This window comes from Hippoglossus hippoglossus, chromosome 19 (genome assembly GCF_009819705.1).
Source record: "Hippoglossus hippoglossus isolate fHipHip1 chromosome 19, fHipHip1.pri, whole genome shotgun sequence".
Classification (NCBI taxonomy): domain Eukaryota; kingdom Metazoa; phylum Chordata; class Actinopteri; order Pleuronectiformes; family Pleuronectidae; genus Hippoglossus; species Hippoglossus hippoglossus.
This window is the reverse complement of record NC_047169.1, coordinates 13852626-13875323: the sequence shown is the minus strand read 5'-3', so window position 1 is coordinate 13875323 and position 22698 is coordinate 13852626. Positions and strand designations below refer to the sequence as shown.

The window sequence follows — 22698 nt, the reverse complement described above, 5'->3', positions numbered from 1 at the left end:
TATATTGAGTTATATATAGAGATAACACTTAAGTGGTAGACAGGTAGCAGGTTTTTAAATAATATTTATTATTATTTTTTACACCTTCAAGAATGAAACCACTTTTAATCGCCTGATCCTAACCCGCCACGAGGAGGGACTTCTGTTACTTGCCTGTAGCGGAACGAAAAAAACGGAACTGTCATTTGGCGGTCTCTGTCGCAATCGGGTCTCACCGACGGTCAGACACTTGTTTTTACAGAGAAACAAAACAAACCATCGCCTCTGTTTAACCATTTGATTGTATTCAAACACCTAGAACCACCAGGTAGCGTTGGGTAAGAAGCCAGACGTCGGTATATAAATAGATAAACAACAGTAGCCTTTGTCGAGCGGGATTAACGATCATTTTCTCAGAATAGCTTAAGAGTATTTTTAGCGAGAAAGCTAAACGTTACGAGATAGTCACGCGACGGTGTACAGTCTGCTAGCTGTCGTAAACCACGTTATCTAACCAACATTATCCAGCATTAGGCAAGTTATCTATTGGTTGTCAGGTCGTTACCATCTTAGACTCAGACACCCAAAACCAAATAGGCAACGATAGCCGAAACCCGCGCTACAGCTGCACAACGCTAGCGTGTAGCCTACACTGCAGACAGTCATTTTTCGTTGATTGGGCAACATTTGGAAAGTAGAATGTGATAAACGTGGGTACGGCTCGTTTCCCACCAGTGTAGCTCCTGCTGCTGCTTCGGCGGTGAAGTCATGTATGACGTGAGCTGCCCATTGCTCAACAGCATCCTGCCCACTTTGTAGCGGTGGGAAGGTTTGGTGCCCATCGCCGGGAGATTTCGCCTCGTTCAGCGGCAACATGCCTGGAATGGTGGTGTTCGGTCGGCGCTGGGGGATCGCCAGTGACGACCTTGTTTTCCCCGGCTGCGTTGAAATGTTCGTCCGTGTGCTGTGGTATGTTGCTTACCCTCATACGTGGTTTTTACAGAGGAGCAATAATAATAATAATCATGCTGATAATACTCATTGACTGAACTGTTTCTCCTCAGGTGGATCGGCACTGTGATCCTCTACACTTACCACAGGGGTAACTTCGATTGTAACGGTCGAGGAGTTCTTCACACCTACCTGGTGGGACTGTTGGTTGTGCTCGGGCTCATCATCCTGTCATTATGGGCTATTGTCTATGTCAGTGGCCAAGGTAAATCAATTGTCCTCTAAATTACATCTTGTGAGCATAATGTTTAAAGGTGATTAGACACAAAATCTTGCCCACATCAGCAATAGTGTCTGAAACAGGTTATTCCGGGTTATGCAATGGAGGAAGTTAGACAGTGGCTTCTTTACACAACTTTTAAGAAACTTTCGGGAGACGATGACACACACACACACACACACACACACACACACACACACAAAATGTACACACGTGCCATTTTTCATATTAATGCAGCTGTAAACTTAAATGCATGAACTGTCAGTGCATTTTTTTAAAGGATAAAGGAGACACCTATACTTTACAGTTTATACTGTATTTTCATCGTAGTGGAATATCAAGTTCCGGTCAGCTAAGCAATGCAATAAGAGCAATAAGTACATAAAAGAGCTCAATATAAAAAGAAAAAAAAATCAAATGCAATACTATATACACGAGAGGATGCAAGTGTAAAACGGCAGCACATCGATAAAATGAATTTGAATCATTAATTTACACTTATATCCTTTGCAACGTCATAATCTTCAGCTGCACTACAGCGTATAAAACATCCGTCAGTGATGTCTATGATCATTTCCCAGGAACCATCACAAACCCTGGCCCGCGCCGCTCTATCCCTGCACTGGTGTACCTGCGAGCTCTTCTCTACATTCCTGAGCTAGTGTGGGCCTGTATGGGAGCCGTCTGGGTGTCTGACGATAGCAAAGGCTGCGATCTTGCCACAGTGGGTTCTGTCATCGCAGCAGTGATTGCCAGGTGGGTTGTGACGTCATGATAGCATTTTAGACTTGGTCGAAAAAGTGTTTTGAGACATCATCTTCCTATCTTCATCACAACAGCTGGATCATCCTGCTCTTTACGGCGGTTGGCGTGCTGTTTGTGTTTGACCCCCTGGGTAACCCACGTCCTCAGCCCCCTGCCATGGAGCCTCTGGGAGTGCGAGACATGGAGAGCACCGAGGGCACCCAGTTCTTCTCCACAGCTCGCTCCCTCGCCATCAAGGTGTGGGAGAGCAGGCTGCGGCTCCTGTGCTGTTGTCTGCCGCAGGATGAAAGCCACCGAGCGGCGTTCTCCAGCATCTCCCAGCTCTTTAGCGGATTCTTCTCGGTAAGGGCTATCTTCACTTTTTGCCTTCTGCTACAACTGGCAGCTAGTGGGTTTGCAAACTTTGATAATATCTTTCTACTAATTCCAAAAATCGCAGTCTTTCTGTCTATTCCTTACATATTTCGAGAATCGTTCATGTTATCGGTTTCACACTTTACATTGGTATTGTTAAGGGCCCAAGGAGGTGCCGAATCGAATTCGATGCCATTTGGACATGCTATACTTTCAATATTAATAAACTTTAAATAAACAGGTGACCAGCGCTCTGTAGCAATGGAGGCTAGGACTTATCAAAATAAGTTGTTTATCACGACTACAGCACATTCACAACTACGGCATTGACAACTGATTCTCCAGTTCAGGGTTCTGCATACTGAGTTGAGTTTTACCGAACTTTGACAAAATAGGTGAACAGCACTTTGTGCTGCAAAGGTGGCACAGCTCCAGGGATCTGTGTTCTGAGTCCTGCAGCCGGTCTGTTCTCTCTGTGGCTCAATTACTGCAGGTCACTTTTACAGTTTCAGAAATAAATCTGCAACCAGCATCACCACTGGCCAAACAAACAGCCCATTCTGAACAGGCAGGTTTTCAACAGGCACCGCACTAGTAATATATAATACACAGAGAAAGATGAAATCAAATCGTTTGAAATGTAAAGTAACTGATAATGCCACAAAACTCATTATAATATGTGATCTGTGTGTGTGACAGGACACAGATCTGGTCCCCAGTGACGTAGCAGCTGGTTTGGCTCTGCTGCACCAGGAGCAGGATAAAATGGAGCTAAGCAGGGACCCAGACGAGATAGTGCCTCACAGTCCATCCTCTCCCATTGTAAGTACCAGAGCCCGTCAGTCATGTAGCTGCACTAGACATCTGACCTGACGTCAGTTTTTACTGTAACTTGTCTTTTATTGTTTGAAGGGAGAAGATTTGGAGACAGAGTTGGAGAAAGCAGCTCACTGGATGCAGTTTGCTGCAGCAGCCTATGGCTGGCCGCTGTACATTTTCTCCAATCCCCTCACTGGGCCCTGCAAACTCAGTGGAGACTGGTAAGATGTACTCTTTCTTATTTGAATCAGTGGGACCCAAATGTCAAACCAGAGGAGCTACCAGGTTAGATTAGTTAAACCTGCTTTATTATAATAATCTTACAAATGATTTATACAGCAACAGGGGTCATCATTGTTAAAAGTATCTCTCTTTTGTTTTTGTCTTGTAGACAGAGATAAAGGTTAATTAAGTCTCAGGATGGTAACTCACTTTTGTGTACGTGTGTTACAGCTGTAGGAGTCGTGCAGCTGAGTATGACATCGTCGGAGGAGACCACCTGGGCTGTCACTTCTCCTCCATCCTGCAGAGCACTGGTTTGCAGTACAGAGACTTCATCTACGTCAGCTTTCACAACCAGGTAGGAATTACACAAGTCCCGCCCCCTGGCAGGATTACTTCTCTGAGTTTTAATTCTAGAGGTCACTACCCCTCTGCCAGTGTCAATGTACCTCAAACTGTGGGCTCATAGTCTGTTGATCATCTAAACAAGCAAGTTTTTTTTTGCAGATCTATGAGATCCCCTTTTTCGTGTCTCTGGATCACAAGCAAGAGGCCATCCTGGTGGCCATCAGAGGAACACTGTCACTGAAGGTGAGTTGGAACTAGATGATATCTGATACTCTGTAAAATGTTCTTTTCATGTCTTCTTTTGGTTTGATGTATTAAACTTAGTGTCGTTAGAACAAATACTGGGTTCTGTCATGTGAAAACGTGAGAGGGGGATTTAGATCATTTTCCTTTCTCTGTAATGACATTGGTGGGACCTTTTGTAATGCATGCTCTTGCCCTCCCATTTGCTCTTAATATTCAGTATCACATGCCTGTTTGTACGATGACTGAGTTGTGTCTAAATAGAGTGATAAATATAGGTGCCATTTGGTCTACATCTCCTCCAGAGAAAAAGAGGGAAGTGAGAGTGAATAAGTGAGGGCATATGTGAGTGCATGTTTACACATCAAAACTGTGAAGGTTAAAGGTTTATTGTGGTTGACAATATTCAACAGAATTACCCAATTACATACCAATTACCTTAGCTTTAGCAAGGTATACAACATTTCTGTCGCAAAAGTGTGTGAGCAGTAGAGTTTCCTCTCGGCCAAGACCATGGATGTCTCGAGCCATCGGAACTGCTGGTACTGGCGGCTGTTTCGGTCAGTGGTTCAAACGGTGTGTGTGTGTGTGTGTGTGTGTGTGTGTGTGTGTGTGTGTGTGTGTGTGTGTGTGTGTGTGTGTGTGTGTGTGTGTGTGTGTGTGTGTGTGTGTGTGTGTGTGTGTGTGTGTGTGTGTGTGTGTGTGTGTGTGTGTGTGTGTGTGTGTGTGTGACATCTGAGGGTCAGGAGAGGATAGGGGACGTCTCAGAATGGCAGACGATGTAGTGGATTAGGGGTTTAGTTTCAGAAAAGGAGGGCAGCTTTCCAGATTTCCATTCATGTGCGCCCGCATGTAGCAGAGGGCCGCCCGCCTTTCATGAGAGGGTGTTACCCTTTTTAAATATTTATAAATGTCATGATGGAGAGACGTCCCAAACAGCTGACTCTATAAGAATGGGCCCTGTTAGGTCCCTAACCCGAACCCTGAAACACTCAGAGAAGAAATATGATTTTAAAACCAGCGTCAAAGTATTTGATCAAAGAACAGTCATATAATTTAGTTAAACAAATTCACCTGCAGTGCCACTTTCTCAGTGCATTGTGTATCTCGGTGTTTATGTCTTGCAGGACGTCCTGACAGACCTGTCTGCTGAATGTGAGAACCTGCCTATAGAAGGAGTGATGGGAGCCTGCTACGCTCACAAGGTAAATGCCCATTTCTTTGTAGACAGTCCTCGTGTCTTAATGTGTAACGTGTGTTTCAGTAGAGAGTAATGCTGCTGTCCCCCCCCTGACTAATGCAGGGCATGTACCAGGCGGCCAGTTACATCTACAAGAAGCTGGTCACGGATGGCATCCTGAACCAGGCCTTTTCCGTCGCACCGGTAAGAAGTGACGCTGAGGCTGGGAGCTGCATTTCAGCCACAGAGGGCGTTGTCATGTTTTATTTCAATTGGACCCCTGCTGGCAAATCCTATTTGGAGGAAATGAGATGTTATCAATTGGACCAGTTTACAGGGACGGTGCAGCTGAGACTGGAATGAAATGACACCTTAGCCTGAACTAAGACACACATAATATCCAAATCTTGTCTATGCTAAATCAATTATCTCGATGAACTAGTGTGTCCATTTGTTCAGATATTTATGTTTTATTTCAAATTGAACGTGTCGAAGCAGAAAACAAAAAACACACAGGCCCAATTTTCTGTGTGTACAGGCTTGTTATTAAATTGTGATATTTGCTGTTTATTGTCAAGAGCATCAGATTTGCAGAGAAAATGGAATCGTGAATAATCTTCTGAATAACTATCCTGTGTGTTTGCTCGTTCTTGTGTTTGCAGGAGTATAAACTGGTCATCGCTGGTCACAGTCTGGGCGCTGGCACAGCTTCACTGCTGGCCCTACTCCTGCGCAACTCCTTCCCCAACCTGCAGTGCTACGCCTTTTCTCCACCAGGGGGACTCCTGAGGTAAGGACAGCTGGGAGAGTACAGTCTGAAGCTGGGTCCGATTTTACACAAAGTTTGGCAAAAGAGTACATCAACATTGAATAGCAATCCTGTCAGTGCATTCACACAAATCAGACAACAGTTATACCGAACATAATTTATAGAAGAAGAAATATACCGAATGAAATGTACAGGTGTAACAAATGAAAACTGTGAGATGGCTTATTGTGTAATTTGATTTAAGAAACAACAAAAAACATGTAAGGTGCTATTGAATGTAGACATACACATGTAATCTAGATGTATAATGATAACATAGTAATAACACAGTTGTATTTTACAACAACAAATAAATAAGTGTAGGCATACACATCGGAAATACCTCTGATACCCGACAGTATCAGAGGTATTTCCGATGCTGACATCAGTATCAGAACATCTCTAGTTGGAATTAATAGACACGTAACTATTGTTAACAAATGTACTTGTTGTACTCTCTGTGTTCATTGTTGAACTCTCCTTCCAATTTGTTGTGTTTTCTTTTGTGTCTTTTCTTCCTGTGCAGTAAAGCCTTAGCTGATTACTCCAAGGACTTTGTGGTGTCCGTCGTGTTGGGAAAGGATCTGGTTCCCAGGTAACACTGATGCCTTCAACTCCTCATATAGTTCTTAGTTATTCCGTTGTGTTAAAATTAATCATGAGTAAACATTGTGTGTTGAAACCTGCCAGTTTCTTGTAGCAGTTTCTTGTGACATTGTGCATCACTGAAGGTAAATCCGTATTAGCAGCACTGCAAACTCATGTCTCCCAAAAAAGGCCAATATGAATGTGCTGTGGTGCACAGACTATTATAGACTGCTGTGTGATGGAGATTCTATATTTGGCTCTGCCCTGTTATTACAGAAGGAGAGTATGACTCGCATGTTCCTTTTTTCTCTGCTGCATTTGCCCTTTGCACTATTCCCTCGATGTGTTAATCATTCTGTTCTCTTTGTTTATGCACAGGCTCAGCATTCCTAACATGGAGGATCTGAAGAGAAGGATTCTTAAAATAGTTTCAAACTGCAATAAGCCCAAAGTAATAACCATTCACTGCGGAGTCATGTATTGACATCTTCTCACAACAGTAAACACAGTTTCGCTGTATCTTATTTTAATTTATTTGTGTTTTTTCCTGTCTGTGTCTCAGTACCGGATCCTGCTGCAGGGGTGTTGGTATGAGCTGTTTGGAGGAGACCCGGACGATTTCCCCACGGAGATGGACAACAGGAGGGAGGAGGAGCTCAGCCAGCCGCTGCTGGGGGAGGAGTCACTGATGATTCGCCACTCATCATCCTATCAGAGCCTTGCATCCGATGACTCGCCTGCCCACAAGGCGGCTTATTTACCCCTGTTCCTACCTGGACGCATTCTGCACATCACAGATGACGGGCCGTCGCGGAGGTATGTCTTTAAAGGTCTTTTTGTCGGTCAATCGAAAAATTATTCATAATTTATAGGCTTAGATAAGTCCTGCTGTGCTCCTCCTCCTTTAGCAGTGGTGCTAAGGCCAGGATGCACAATGGTGCTCCAGCTAAATATTGTCACACTTGAGGATGTGAGCATTGTCCCTAAAAATGGTAACTTCAGACATGTACTGAAAGAAGCCAGCAGGCAGGCCAACCTTACTGCATAACTGAACCTTTGTCAAAACTCGCTATTTTAAGAGTGTATTGTATGCTCTGGAGATTTGTTTATGATGTTTCACACAGCGAGAGGGGATTTTAAAACAGTAACATGAAGATAGAAGAAATTTGGAGGAACATGCCTCGTGAAATACATGACACCACATGACATGAAAACCAAATGACCAAAAATATAAAAAAAAATATTTCTAAATGGATGTTTTTTTTACTGTTGGTTGAACATCACCCCCTCCCCAATATTCGCATACAGTATAAACTAAATTCCAGATGTGTATCAGCGTCTGACGGGAAGAGGACGTGCCACCAAAGTTTTTTTTCTTTCTTTCTCTGCCTCTCTTCAGATCCTGTTTTTCCCAGGTCAGGTACCGCGCTGAGTGGTCCAATGAAATGGCGTTCAGGAGCATTCTGATCAGCCCCAGGATGCTTTCGGATCACATGCCTGACGCTGTGCTTCGAGCGCTCAACAGTCTGACCAGCGAAAGGCCCTTCTCCCTCTGCCCGTCGTCTCGCAATATCAGCCAGCACAACACTATCTGACGTGTCCCAAACACACTGACTCCTTGTCCTGTCTGCTAAGCCTACTCCTGTATATAACCGTGTAGGTCCCAGGTCTTAATATCAGGCTTTTAAGTATATACATTTGGAGTTGATTGTAATGAAAAATGGAAACACATGAAAGATTTATCTGTAGTGATCTGCATGAATGAAAAGAAACATGCTGGAGCACCAGGACTTGATTGTTAAATTGCACTTTTAATTATTTGATGTAAATAATTTGTTTTCTCCCAGCTCTCCGAGTTACTTCAAGAGCAAACCATGCCATGATCTTTGAATGTGCATTGTGCCGTTGTAGTGTAATGTCAGTGTTCTACATCTTATGTTTGTGTGTGTGAGTGTTGTATGCATGGTGGAGGCTGCCCCCCCCTCCTCGTGCACGCAGCAGTGTCGGCTCTGGTCTTCCTTAAACGTGGAGATGACTGAGGAGCAGCCTCATTCTGTATGTGAGGATGTGGAGGTAACTCTCACCTCCACATGTGGACTTCAGCTTCATGTCTCCATTGTATTAGCAACTGTGGTTAGTCCGTCCTGTGTTTAACCTCTTGAGACATCAGGGTGAACAGTGCCTATGCATTACAGAAAAAGTCAGAATTGTTTTTCAGAAACTCTGAAGAGTGCCGTGTGTTTACAGTAAGTTGTTCTGCATTTTCTCCAATGCAGTTTGAATCGTGCACAGTGTGTGGTATAAACATGATAGATGTAAGTCGTAGAAAGATTGTTCATTTTGTGGAAGCCTGTTTACTTGCCATGGATATTGCATCTTTTATTTCAGGTAATATATTTAAGTTTCAATAAACTGATGCCTGCATAACAATTTCACATCCTCAATGAAATGCGTTGGACTCCTTGGTGCAAATAAATGCTTCTCCTGAAGTGCTCTTCATCTGTTTATTATTGCCTCCGCCAAGGAGGTTATGTTTAGTCTTTTTTTGGTCAGTTATTTAGCAGGATTACTCAAAAACTACTGGATGGATTCCCATGAAACCTGGTAAAAGGATGTGGAATGGGTCAGGGAAGAAATCATTACATTTCACTGCATTTTGGGGGGTGAATCCAATCCTTTAATATTCCACAAACGTCTGTATGTGGACCACATATCTCAAGAACCTGTTATCTAATGGCCTTCACACTTGGCATGTGAGCCAAAACAGCAAAGTCAGCAATAATATCTAGCCCCCTGGCTCATTGTGATAATTGAGTATTTTGTGATGATCGCTGCCAGGAGTTTCATCAGGGTTTCATCACAGGTCTGTTGGCCCTCGGTGGAGGTATGGGCTCTACTGAATGCCATAATGCTCTCTTCCTAAAAGGATGAAAACAAAAATATGATCTCAGTGAAAACAACCAGTTGAACCTGTGGAATAATGAGTAACCTTCTAAAATCCTAAACAGTGAGATTAATCTCCAGACTGAAGCCATATGAGTCAACAGGACGGGGCGTGGGAACAGTTATGAAATATTGTCAATGAACAGATCTCTATGGATTAGTTTGCCTTACATCCCTCTTTAGTATGTTACGTCACCGCGACGTCCCGTCACTGACATGTGACACATTCAGGTGTTGCTCGTAAGCTCCTGTTTCAGAGGTCGGACATGGTTAAATTCCAATGCGGATAGTTTATGTACACAGTGTTAGGAGTTGGCCTCAACAACAGATTCCTACTGTTGCCTGTGAACAAACGACCGGTCTGAATGACTCCTTGTGAGAGAAATGAGCTCTAAACAATAACTTTATTTTTATCTACCAGGGCGGTGAATGTGACACATGACAGCAGCACATGCCCCGATTTGACGTGTGTTATTTACGATGTTTTCTTAATGGGTAGATGGGTGATGATCTCCGCCCCTCAAACGTCACACAGCAGAAATGTATGAGAGCAACAGGTCAGGGGGAAATTATTCTCTCAGTTTATTTACTACAGAGCTGGTAGCGTCCATCTGTTGTGCTTGATGCCACTCGGTAACATCGCTGTGCTGTTGCGCGTCTATTGCTTTTAATGACTCGTAGCTTTTTGAGAAAGCATCGTGTTCTCTGCGGCGCCAACTACTGAGAGGTGTCCACTTTCCCGACAGCACGTGAAGGCACCGGCAGGATCATCTGTTGGACAGGGAAACTCATCAGGAGCCAAGTGAAGACTTTCCAGTGTCGCTAGCTCTCGGGCTAGCAGCTGTAAACTCAGCCGTCCACACACACGAGACTTTCTCAAATATAGATATATAAAGTGTGAAGTCGTATCTGGACGACAAACAACATGCGAGCGAGGTTTTAGGAGCAGTTTTTTTTTTTGTTGCGCCCCAAAGTGAGAAGGCGGACAGGACAGCCGCTGGCCAGCTGAAGCTCGCGGCTAGCTCGCCAACGTTAGCCGGGGGAGAGCGGAGCGGAGCGGGGTGAAAATGGAGCTGGACGACGTGGTCCTGTACCAGGACGACTCGGGCGACTCTGCCATGATGTCCGAGCGCGTCTCCGGCTTGGCCAGCTCCATCTACCGCGAGTTCGAGCGGCTCATCGAGAGGTACGGCGAGGACGTGGTGAAGGAGCTGATGCCGCTGGTCGTCGCCGTGCTGGAGAACTTGGACTCGGTGTTCGCTGTCAACCAGGAGCAAGAAGTGGAGCTGGAGCTGCTGAAGGAGGACAACGAGCAGCTGGTCACCCAGTACGAGCGGGAGAAGGCTCTGAGGAAACACGCCGAGGAGGTGGGTGCACCAACACAGCCGCCAAACTAATTCAGACCCCGGATTACAGATTAACAACCGCGTTGTGCACTTTGATTCGAAGCCTGGACGCGGAACCCCATTCCCAAATCTGGCAATTAACTTTCGAGATTCTTATCATCTCCATATCAAATCTCATTAACTGCGAATTAAGTGTATTTTTATGAAATCTATAACTCGTTTTTTAATTCGGCATTCCTACACACCCCTCAAAGTACACAATCTTTGTGTAATTGCGGTTTACAAACGAGTAACAGAGTCTTTCTATGTCACACGGGGGCAAACATTACGCGATAATATACAATCAGTGGAAAGAATCACAGTTGGATGTGCTGAGGTTTCTAAAAAAAGTGATCACACACACATCAACAGTGCTGAAGAACAACCTGTACCACTGCACTTGGACTGTGTGTCAACACGGGTGCTGCTCTCTGGGACAGCCTGGATGATTTCACACACCACTTGTAGTTTAGCTTGTTATACCTCAACAGTGATTTGCAGTCACGCCTCGGGTATTTGCAAAGCAGCCACTGATTTGGTTTTGAAGCACTGGCTTTGTGTCACTCCCCCCCCCCCCCCCCCCCCCCCTCCCCCAACTAATGCAGCACGTGAATCCCAGTGATCAAGTCTAATCACAGTCTCACAGATAGATAGATCCTATTTGTTGTCATTGCACAGAGCACAGCAAGGTTATTTTCCGCAGTCCAGGGAGTGCATTCACACGGCAAGCAAAGTAAAAAGAGAATTGACTAAAAGAAAAAGAGATATTCGTATGAATATTCTTTTAAAATATTCTTATAAAAAGACAGAATCATCACATACATTGCACAAGACTTAACATGCGGATACATTATTGCAGGAGCCATGTCACTTCATTCAACCGCGTCATACATACTCTTATGGGTAATTCCCTTATCACTTCCCCCCTGCAGTCCTCTCTATTTGTGTACAGAAATATGTTTTCTGTAGTTGTGGCAGTTCTGAGATGAAACTTAATTTTAATTGTTTGTATTGGTTTTAGACGAAGGCCCACTGCCCTGTATGAAAATTGTGGAGATGCTGTATAAAAGTAATCTGACCAAATATGTAACAGCACTGTGATGTCCTTGCTGCTCACTTTCCCTTTATTTCATTGGGAGCGAGTGCAGACTTTGAGCTGTGTAATATATTGTCACTATAAAGGGCAATCTGAGAGTGCATACCACCGCCATATTGCACATGCATCTATTGTGTCAGATACCCTGTACACAGAAATGTTCTGCTAATTGTTTGCATTAAACACAGGCAAAATATCAATTCTTTAATACAGTTGGAAGGAATATTTGTGACTGTACAATAACCAAATAAAGATCACCCCCATAAAATACATATTTTGATTCACAAAATCTGGAATCAATGTCCAGATCCTGACAAAATTTCACCTGTTTATATTGGCACTCTAATGATGTCCACATTAAGAAGAAGCTCCATTATTTCTAGGGAAATTCATCAAAATGTGGAATAAAATGCCGTTTTCGCAACTTTAAAGGAAGTGAAAAATCTCCTGGATCCATCCCCTGAACTGGATTCACACAATAATTGATTGGGTTCTTCCCTGACCCGTAACACATCCTTCCTACTTCCTTCTAATGCTATTGTTTTGGGACTTTCCCGCTTAATTCCTCCTGACCGTCATGCAATTTTGGTGCTGTCTCTTGCTACATCAAAATTTTCCTCCTCACAAAGAGATCTGCCATAAGTCTTGAATTCACAGACCAAATGCATGTGTAGAATCTGTAGCAAGAGGTCCACTGATTGCATGTTTTTTTTCTTTTCTGCTAGACTACCAGGACAAACATAACTCTCAGCTGTGCTCCTGTAAATACATGTCATCATGTTTCCCTCACACTCAGACTAACACCACCTATTGTTAGCAATGAGTGATGAGTTCCCTCTTATCCAAATATATATGCAGATCTCGCTGACTGTACTGGAACAAAAACTTGCCCACACTAACAATGCTATGATAGATGATGATACAAGTGATACAAATTGCAATGTGTCTCACAGGAATCATTAAAGTTAAGTCATTGGTTAAACATTTTTTTGGGGGAAGTAACAAATAGATGGCAAAAGGCAATAAAACCTTAAACAATGAATGTTTAACCACAGACCTAAAGCAAGTGAAATTAGATCGAAAATAGCTATAAATGCAGATTTGAAATAGATTTAAAATGTATTATTATTACATTTATTGAAATAAATCTTGCTGTTTATCAAGTGTATGTCATTATCTTGCCTCGAAAGAACTCAGAAATGAAGTGACAGCAGTCTGTTGCTTAGTGAACCTTTAACCTGTGCTGGCAAGTGTAGTGACCTGACAAAACTGCAGTTTATAGATCTTTCCATCCAGGAGGTGATAGACTCTGATGTAACTGCACATAGCTGTACAAAATAAATTAACTAATGTGAGTATTAATTACTTCTTAATGTTTTAATATGGCTTAAACTTTGTCCAATATTTGCATGCTTTTGTTTTGAAAGTAATATTTGGAATGCTCTTCGGTGACTGCTGCTGTGACTAAACCTCCCCGCTGAGTCACTTACAAAAATAATTTGATCACTGTTGACGGTTACATGTGTTACGTTCATGCAGTAAGACCTTGAATGTATGTTTGTTATTTTCAGCTCAATTCAGACTTTATGACAAATATGTTTCCTGAAAATACTGACAGGACATTGAACTTAAAGCTAGGATTGTTAATCCTAGAAAAAATAGCAAGAGCAGGCTACACTTTGGAAAAAAATGCAACCGATACAACCCAGCCCCTCCCCTCAACCCTCCCGTCAAAGCTAAGCCCTGAAAACACATGTAAGCACACTGCATGACAACTGCTAGAAGACGACTGTTCAGAGACTTGCTCCTTAACTTCTGGCCATCGTCTCTGCTTCAGCGGTATATGTCTCTCCAGCTGAAGACTCTGGTCATGTGCAGTGAGAGCACGGGCAGGGTACATGCAGGCAGGCAGGTCTGTTAGACACAGACAGGTATGTCAGCCAATCATTACATTTCGGTATGAATGAAATGATTGGTTGTGTTTATTAAAGTCCTGCCTGAGCCACAGATGCCAGCTTTTTTTCTTTCTTTTTTCCCAGACATCTTTCACAGGATTTCACCAAATACGATAAAGTGTTTCAGAAACAAATTAATAACCCCACCTTTTAATAAAACCAAATCCAAAATGCATTTCTCAATGAATTTTATTTAGTTGTGATTTGTGCTTTAAAGCTGTAACACACATCACTTCTTCTCTTAATCCTCCCTGGTCCTCATGTTAGGGCATTATACCAACAAGCAGCCCCTCATTCAGCCATCTGTACTGCAAGGGGTTTGCACTTAATCGGTCTTATTATTTTTCCAGCCTTCTTACACGTCTAATCCCAGCCAAATCAGTGGTGGCCAACATCGTTTAGACTGGAAACAGGATTAAAATATTACAGAACAGCATACAGTAGATCTAACAAGTAGATAAATATCAGGATTTGGACGTCACAGCCTGATATGTTCATGTGCGGTTGTAGTTTTCTAGTGGTTGACATTCGATTTGACAGTTAAATGTTGAATTACAAGCACAACAGGTCACACAGCAGTGTGTTAACAGTGTAAGTCGTGTTGTAACATGTTACCACAGCTTTTACATACACCAGTGCACATGGGATTTGCCATTGGTATGTTAGGGGCTCATTGGTTTTTTCCCCTTTGGCTCCTGTGTGTTAAATACCTCAGTCAGGCAGCCACTTAGTTTTCATGTTGCTGTGATCAGTATTATTGTCATGGTGACATGATGTCATAGGTCTTGTCCTTTAACTTGACATCCTCTCTGTAGTTGAGGTCAGCTTCTGTGCATGTCAGCACAGGAACTTGAATAAAAAGTCATAATTCAGGATGTTGTATTTATGGTGATAGTGTGTTGTGACTGTACTGAGAGAAGTTAATACACAGAACAGTTAACTTCCCCAGCCATTCCATTCAGTTCTGCACTGTGGCTTGTTAGGGTGTGACTTTGTTTTTGTTATATGTGTGTCACCACCTCGTTTTCTTTGTGTGTATCAATACATATTTGACAGTTGTTTCTTTAGCATGCAAACTAAAGCAAATTTACCAGGGGTTCCCATTTTTCCCCACAAAAAGTACAATTAACAGTAAAATCTTTACTCAACACTCAGAAGCTTTGTGCAGACATATCTTACAGATGAAGACATCTTACTTGTTGAACAATATGGGCAGAATTGTAATGTTTTTTCTGGGTCATGCTGTTTAAGTGTAAGTGTCTGCAGCCAATCCTCCACCAATGTTGTTTATACTACTGCTGCTGAATTCTCTTCAATAGGCATCCATCTGTACACTCCATTGCAGTCCAGTTTTATATTGACTACCAAATGCAGAAATCCACATCTAGTCCACGTACACAGGCCCTTCTATTTTGTCATTCGAAAATGTGTGTCAAAGTTGATACCATTTGCAAATCGCATGGTTAAATCATCGCAACAATGAAAGAAATTGATAACCCATTCAGACTGTTTAAATTGAACGTTTCCCCCTAATAGCAAAACACTTTCTACTCGATGGAGGCAAATGAGTAGCCTGGCACACACTTGAATATTAAGCTTCTCATTTTGGCAAAAAGTCTCTGTTGATGCAAAGGTGCAGATTAATCCTACCAAACAAAAACAAAGCAAGACCAAGTCCTGCTTTTCCCTGCTCCAAGTCCAGAGGAATACGTTCTCTTAAGTAGTTTTTAAAGCAGTGTAGAGGAAAAGGCAAGGCAGGAAATACTTGAGGGGAAAAAACGCCACTTCCCTCAGTTCTTCTGTCCAGTGAGGGTTCGTCTGCTGACCTGCAAAAGACCACAGCCTACTTAGATAAAATGTCAGCTAATTGATTAGGGTCAATCTTTCCTCTTTTTCATCCTAAGATTTGCTTTTTCAGTTTTCACATCAACACACGCACTCGCTCGTGGTCCTGTGGACCTAAATCTGCTGTGTTCTCACTTGGGCTCACTAGGACATTCTCTTGAGTTTTTACTAGGGTGCTGGAAGGAAGAACTCGGGAGAATGTCTCGAGCAACTGACTTGACTTTTGCATTCTCACACACAGCCCTGGATAATTCCTGTAGAATATCTGGAGTTGTCTGAAAGCAGCTTAAGACGTGCTGCTGAACATCATTAGTTGGCATTGTCGCTGTGACTGACAACCCTCTCCCAGAGCTGTCAGTTTGGCTGAAGACAGTCTCTTTTATTTATTTTTTTACCACCAGGTTTATCAGCAGCTGCAGGTCTCATGATGACACGGAGCCACTGGCTAATCACTTGTTGTTAGTCACTTGATAGCTCTAGGCCATTAAGTTTTCATCAAAATGTCAGTATCCTCATAACATTCATATCATTGACCATGTCATTATAATTGTGTTATCCTAGAACCAAGATACATAGACTTAGACACACTGCACTGGTACTTCTGTCAGTTTACTGTCTCGTGGCCGTGGCCTTTAAAAGGATATTGTTTACCCAAAGATGAAAATGTACTCATTATTTACTCACCAGTATGCAGATGGAGGCAAACACACATAGTGGTGATTAGATAATGAGTACATTTTCATTTTTGGGTGAACTGTCCCTTTGAACACTCTTGTTTCCCAAAATGTCTCAATAGCAACCCACAGCCAAAAACACTAAGGCGGAGTCGATTTCACTCTCTTGTCAATTGAGTGCCAGTACAGTGGAGCTCTCTGTGTTTGTGTGTGTGTGTGCGTGCATGTTCTGCAGCCATATGTGTTTGTGTGTCTGAAAATGGGTGTGTTTGCACTCTGGGACAAAGGGAGCCTTATGCATGCAGTGCAGGGGGAAGAGTGGACGTTAAACCACTGGAACATTCATTCTCTGGAGCATTGTCATATGCACAAGCCTCCTTCCTGGGTCATATGATGAGCTGCATGATGAAAAGGAAGATGTTGGGACTTCTAATGAATGTGTTGAATCTGGAGGAGGGGCTGTTGACATGTGTCATTCACAACACTATAAGCTGGTCTTTCATTAGGTGCAGTAGAGTGCCTTTTATGGTTAATTGATGTAAGTTTAAGGAGGTGTCTCCAGTTTCTCCAAATATATTTGCAGGCAGCATTTTAAAAATACAAACAAAGGCTTGTAACTTGATTTACTGAACACACAAACTGCTTTTGGACATGCACTGAACTTTGGAGAATCTGCAGACATTCTCCCGAGGGGCTGTATACGAGAAATCAAATGTCGGAGTGAGAGACTTTAGACTTTCTCCCGAGTTTCTCCAGACAGACCCCTCGTAAAAACTCCTTAGAATGTCTGAATGAGCCCATGTGAGAATACAGCAGGAGATCCTCCGCAGGATTTCCTGTGAGCGAGTGGGTGTGTCCATGACGTTTTTAACGCGTGACTCAAAACTCTACCATACATGCAGAAGACACAGAACGGAAGATGTCAAGAGCTTTCGGTGAAAAGTGCCACGCTAGAGTCGATGTGCTGTAAATAAAAATTTTAAAAAGCAGAATTTATACATTATCACGCCTCATCTTAATGCCCTGGAGATACCTGTATGAGATATGTGAATATGTCTGAGCAGCGATCCTCCTGCTGCTGCGTTCGTGTATGAAAGGCAAACTCCGGAGAAAGTCTGGACCTAATCATGCTGACATTCTCTGAAGTTCATTTCTGAAAACAGCTTTACAGTTCAGTCATTCCCTTCCCCCTGTGACCCCCCGCTATGTTCATGCTCTTAGAAGATTTAGATTGGAAATGCTGCTTTAATACCTCAGTTCTTAAGATGCTCCATATTAACTTGCGTGTTATTTGTTAGATGCCAGTTGATAAAGAGAACATTCAAAGAGGATTAATGGCAAAATGCCCTCCACTGATAGATTTTGAGTCCAAAGGGAGAGGAAAAAAAACCCTCTCACCCCCTCAATGAGTGAATTGTGCTAAAAATAAAATGGAGAAAAATAAAAAAACAGGCTTGGTTTTTAGGGAAAGTTCACAAAGGCATCTTGAAGAAACACCGTTTGTTAGACACATCTAATCTCACTGTGACTTGCGTATGAGCACTTGTAAGAGGGCACTCAGGTGATCCTCATCTCCCTGTAGATGACTTCTACGTATACCCTGCCCAGGGCCCGACCACATGGCCTCTTATCCACATGAGTAGCCACATCACAAGACTGCATGTTCACAGGCATACAAACTCTGCCTGTTGTCTGACACTTGACTCAGCTGATCAGCTGGAAATCAAAGATGGGCTCCTAGAAACTAAAATCAACCTAGAGATCATCAAAGATACATATATTATTTTTGGAAATGGTTATATTTTGTTTTGTTTACTTATGGGCAACTTAAAATATGAAGTTAACTATTATAGAAAACCTGAAAATATTCACATTAAAGAGGGAAACTGCAGTGAAATTCCAGCAGTAAAGCTTTATTAATGGCAGTGGCGGATTGGTATCTGTGCTGATACTGACATTGTATTGAGCAAAAATCGTAAGAAATCAGCCACATTCAATTCAGTGTATCCGCTATCCGTTACTTTAATTCATGCCTCGTCAGTTGGCATCACTTGCCTTTACAGGGAAATAAAGTTGAATTGAGATGAATTGAATCCTTGACCTCATGTTAACTTCCATTAAAAAATTACATATACAGATTTAAAATATGAGACTGGGGAGGTTCTTGGTATTGACACATATCCTGAGTTGAGTTATCGCTTTTGGGTAAGGGGTTAAATATTTGTTTACCTCGCTGGTTTGTTACTCTTGGACACTATGGTCCAGACTTAATTATCTCAACTCTTGAATAGATTGCAATGATTATGATCCACAGACGATAAAGCCCTGACCCCTCTAGCACCCCCAGATGTATTTTGTATGGATGATTCAATTTGGTAAAAGATATTAATGATCCCTTCAGGATTCATTTTCTTCACAACCAAATCTTTCTGACCAAATGATTGATAAAGAAAATAATAGCCAGATTAATCACTAATGAATAAAGTGGTGTCACCCAAAAAAAACAAATCATTGAAGTCTTTGGAATGTGGCATATCCACTATTTATTTACTGCTATATTTTCCAATTGAGAAGAGTTTTATAACATGTTCCTTCTCTATTGAGTGCCTTCCAGCAAAATGACAGTCCTATTTTTCAGTTTCCGTCACTTAATCTTGGTATTCGACCCACTTTCCAGAGTTTCTTCGTAACGTATCTAATCACAAAGAGTAAATTGATCAGGGAGCAGTGGTTGACCCAGCGTTAAATGGATTAGGTTTGGCCAGCATGGTGGTTTAGTGTACTGAGACAGTTTAGCAAACTGGGACTCTTTTGACTCTTTCCCTAACTTCTGATTTCCAGTCTGTTACAGTTTATGAATATTAGTCTTATCATTTTAATGATCTTCTCCTCTTGTTTGTTGTTAATCAAGTTTTTTCAGCTTTAAAAACAGTCAAAGTTCTGCAGATCCCCTGAAGTAATGGCGACTAAAACAACCTTGACACTGATATCAACGGTAACTAACTTGCTCGTGTGTGAGTGTGTCTTTGTCCCCTCAGACACATTATAGGCTGTAGCCTTTTCTCTGTGAGAAAGCTGTCGCTGTGCACCTGTTGTGCGGAGAGGTTAGATGACTTTAACAATGGTCAGAAGACAGACGCTGTGGTTTTCACTGGTATCAACACTGTTAGCATTAGCAGATCTTTATCACATACACACACTCAAAGCTTTCGGCCCGCAAGCTCTCATTCCAGTCTTAACTCTTATTTCAACGCACACTTCTACCATTTTATGTTATAGGATAGGATGTTGGTATGGTCCTTCACAGCTCATGTCAGACGAGCGAAGTGGAACTGGTTGCTCGCATGCATGTGTGTTGTTTCTGCCTCCTGTAGCTGCCAACAACAAATCTTCAGCCATTTACTATCAGCACAAATTTATAGTGCTCCTGTTAGGACATTGTCACAAGGGGAAGTCTGCACAAAGGCCGAAAGGTTCATATATTGTTCATTTGATCCAGTTAGTTTTGGTTTCGCATTATAATTTAGGCAGCTCACTTAACACTTTTGTATGTGTCCTGTCGTCATCACCTATATGGCCGGCTTCTAATATACTTGACATTGATTGGTTTGTAGACGGGTGTAAGTCTGACGTCGGCGTGGTGTCAGTTCGTGGGTAGTAGCGTTAAGTCTTAGTTTGAATGGAGAAAATGAATGAATCAGTTTATTAAATTGCCGCTGTAATGGTATTAATACCAGCATCACCAACTTCAGGCGCAGTACTTGACACTAGTTCAAATGCGCCAAATGAGCGTCCTTTTCGTTCAAACGTAATATCACCCGAGGTGAAGACTGCAGCAATCCTGTGAGCCACTTCCACTTCTTTTTATTCTTCTATTGTTCAAATTCTGTCTCAACTCCCTGCAATTGGTCAGGATTTTTTTTAAACTGCAAGATCCAAACCATAGTTCAGTTAGACTAAATTTTGGTCTGTTGGTCTGGATCTTAGTCTGACACATTTAGTTTGAACAAAATGTAAAAATCTGAAGGTCTGGACCAAACAAGGTAGGTGTGAAAGCCTTCTGAGTTCTCAGTGCTCCTATAGTAAATGTGTGTGTTTCCTCTTTGTCTGCAGAGGTACATTGTCCTCGAAGATTCTCAGGAGGGTGAGAAGAAAGACCTCCAGCGTCAACTGGTGAAATTGGAGTCTCACACTCGTCAACTCGAGCTAAAGGCTAAAAACTATGCAGAACAGAGTAAGTCTATCACATTGTACGTCCGTGACAAGTTTTACTGTACTGACTCTATTATTGGAAAGTCTTAAAACACACACACACACACACACACACACACACACACACACACACACACACACACACACACAGAGAGAGACCACATACCCTGTGAGAATTATCGACAGTTTGCAGGTCTTGTGACTGTTTGTTAGCCTGATGTGCCAAAGGGCAGATGGACTTCCATGTCCCTAGTGAATAAAATCCATTAGTAACGCACTATGAGTGTTTGCCTGCCAAGTCTGCTAAATGAGCTGTACTAGAGAAGGCTGAAAGAAAGGCTCAGAGAAACAGGTGATTTTTAGTATTAAAGGATTAACCTGTAGTCTTCCAAAAACAAAATTTCATGAGAAGAATGTTTCAAGATAATACAAATTGCTAAATGAATAAGAGATAGGTGCACAAAGACAAGTTAATTATGTGTTTTTCCAGAGAAGGAGAGAAGTTTTAAACGTAAAGGCCAGTATAGTCTTCCTTGAGTCAGGGTGTCGCATTAACAACCCTCATGATTTGTGCATGACTGCACTGTTGACAGTGTGTGACTGTTTTTTTGTTCCACTCCACGGCCGTAACAAACGCCTCGTCATGCTAGAGGAAAACTTGAGACTGCAAGAGAATGTGACACTTCTCCTTTCTTCTTTTTGAGACTTTCGTTTATCTGTAATTATGGTTATGGACTGAAATGACAGGAGTGTGACTTGCTCAGCTGTGTTTGATCATGTCAGTGGGACTTTTTAATTTTTTAGACCAAAACTTTATAATTAAATTTATATAGCACTTTTCTTTACAATGTTACAAAGTGCTTAACAAGAAGAAGTAAAACCCCCCCCAAAAAATAACTGAACAAGGCAATTGCCAAATATACATTGGCCACATAAGAGAGACAGCAGTAAAAATGACTAAAACAATGATAAAATATATAAAAACTGTATAAATAGATGCCAATCATACATCCACCTACTAACTCTGTCTGTACGTGGAAGGCATATCTTGTGAAATTTTAATCTTATTGGATTCACAGTTGGTTTGTGTATTGTAAATTGCCAGAGAAAGTGCAGTGCCCAGTTTGTTGCGATTCGGACTTGTGATTAGTTAAATATTTGTACTAACTTAATAAACAGGTGACCAAAGCAGTCAGTGGGGGCGGGGCAGCGTGCTAACAGGCACTCTGTGGACTAAATTGAACATGTCTTCTTCGACGTCCTTCTACAGTTGCCGTCGGTAACTGGGTCGAACCGCGGGTAGATATCGCTGCAAGAATATTTTTGATAATTCGATTTATTTTTATTTCACAACAGAGAGACACAGACTGACTGATCCGCGATGGGTGCTTACTGTACCGCCATCAAGGCAACAACATTCATAGAATCACTTCCAGTTCTGGCAGTTTGTTTTCAAAGTAAAGAACGACATTCGTTTTGTTGCTACAACGCTTTATATCTCCAGGTCAACAGATTTCCCAGCCTGAGTACACTCTGTAACAAACTCCAATGACCGTAAATACCCTTTGTCAAATTACAGTACTGTTCAGTGTTGAATCAGAGTGGCTACACCCAAACAATCACTTGTTTGCTTCAAATTATCGTTCAAATCTTAACCACTGCCTCCAGAACCAGCACTTCACTCTGACATAGCATATTTTCGCATGGATATTCAGGTGTTTGAATGAGGGACTTTTCCTCCAGCTTCAGTTCCTTTTACACTTCACACCTCTGTGCCTGACCTGATATATTTCTGCTCCACTCTTTAAGCACTAGTTCCTCTATCAGTCCTCTTGTAACCATACTGAATCACAGTTAACATCATTCCATGCAACAGCTGGCAGAAATGTTGTTCCTCACGTAGGTGTTAATTCTTTATATTCTCTATATGCGGTGTGTGAGCCTTGTTACTGACTCAAACTTGTGCTGAAAAACATCAGGAGTAGTGTGGATGTAGCCTAAGAATGGCAGGTTGTGTGAATTAGCTGCATGGACTGTCAGCAGACGTGGAT

The 22698-nt window shown here is 42.2% G+C and overlaps 2 protein-coding genes across 2 annotated transcripts in view; both read left to right on the top strand.

Annotated features, from left to right (window-relative positions):
• Positions 1 to 130: 130 nt before the first annotated feature.
• Positions 131 to 9026, top strand: daglb (diacylglycerol lipase, beta). The gene is made up of 15 exons (XM_034570657.1): positions 131 to 948; positions 1044 to 1195; positions 1792 to 1966; positions 2050 to 2317; positions 3029 to 3151; positions 3242 to 3369; positions 3602 to 3728; positions 3878 to 3961; positions 5089 to 5166; positions 5265 to 5345; positions 5804 to 5931; positions 6476 to 6544; positions 6916 to 6988; positions 7100 to 7353; positions 7937 to 9026. Exons 1-15 carry the CDS (start codon positions 854 to 856, stop codon positions 8130 to 8132), a joined length of 2031 nt encoding a protein of 676 aa, XP_034426548.1. The 5' UTR covers positions 131 to 853; the 3' UTR covers positions 8133 to 9026.
• A 1037-nt stretch (positions 9027 to 10063) lies between these two features.
• Positions 10064 to 22698, top strand: part of LOC117752926 (C-Jun-amino-terminal kinase-interacting protein 4-like) — a 36483-nt gene continuing 23848 nt past the window's right edge. The window contains 2 exon segments of the mRNA XM_034570656.1: positions 10064 to 10847; positions 20549 to 20669. Of these exon segments, the coding sequence (XP_034426547.1) occupies positions 10548 to 10847; positions 20549 to 20669 (421 nt within the window). The 5' untranslated portion in view covers positions 10064 to 10547.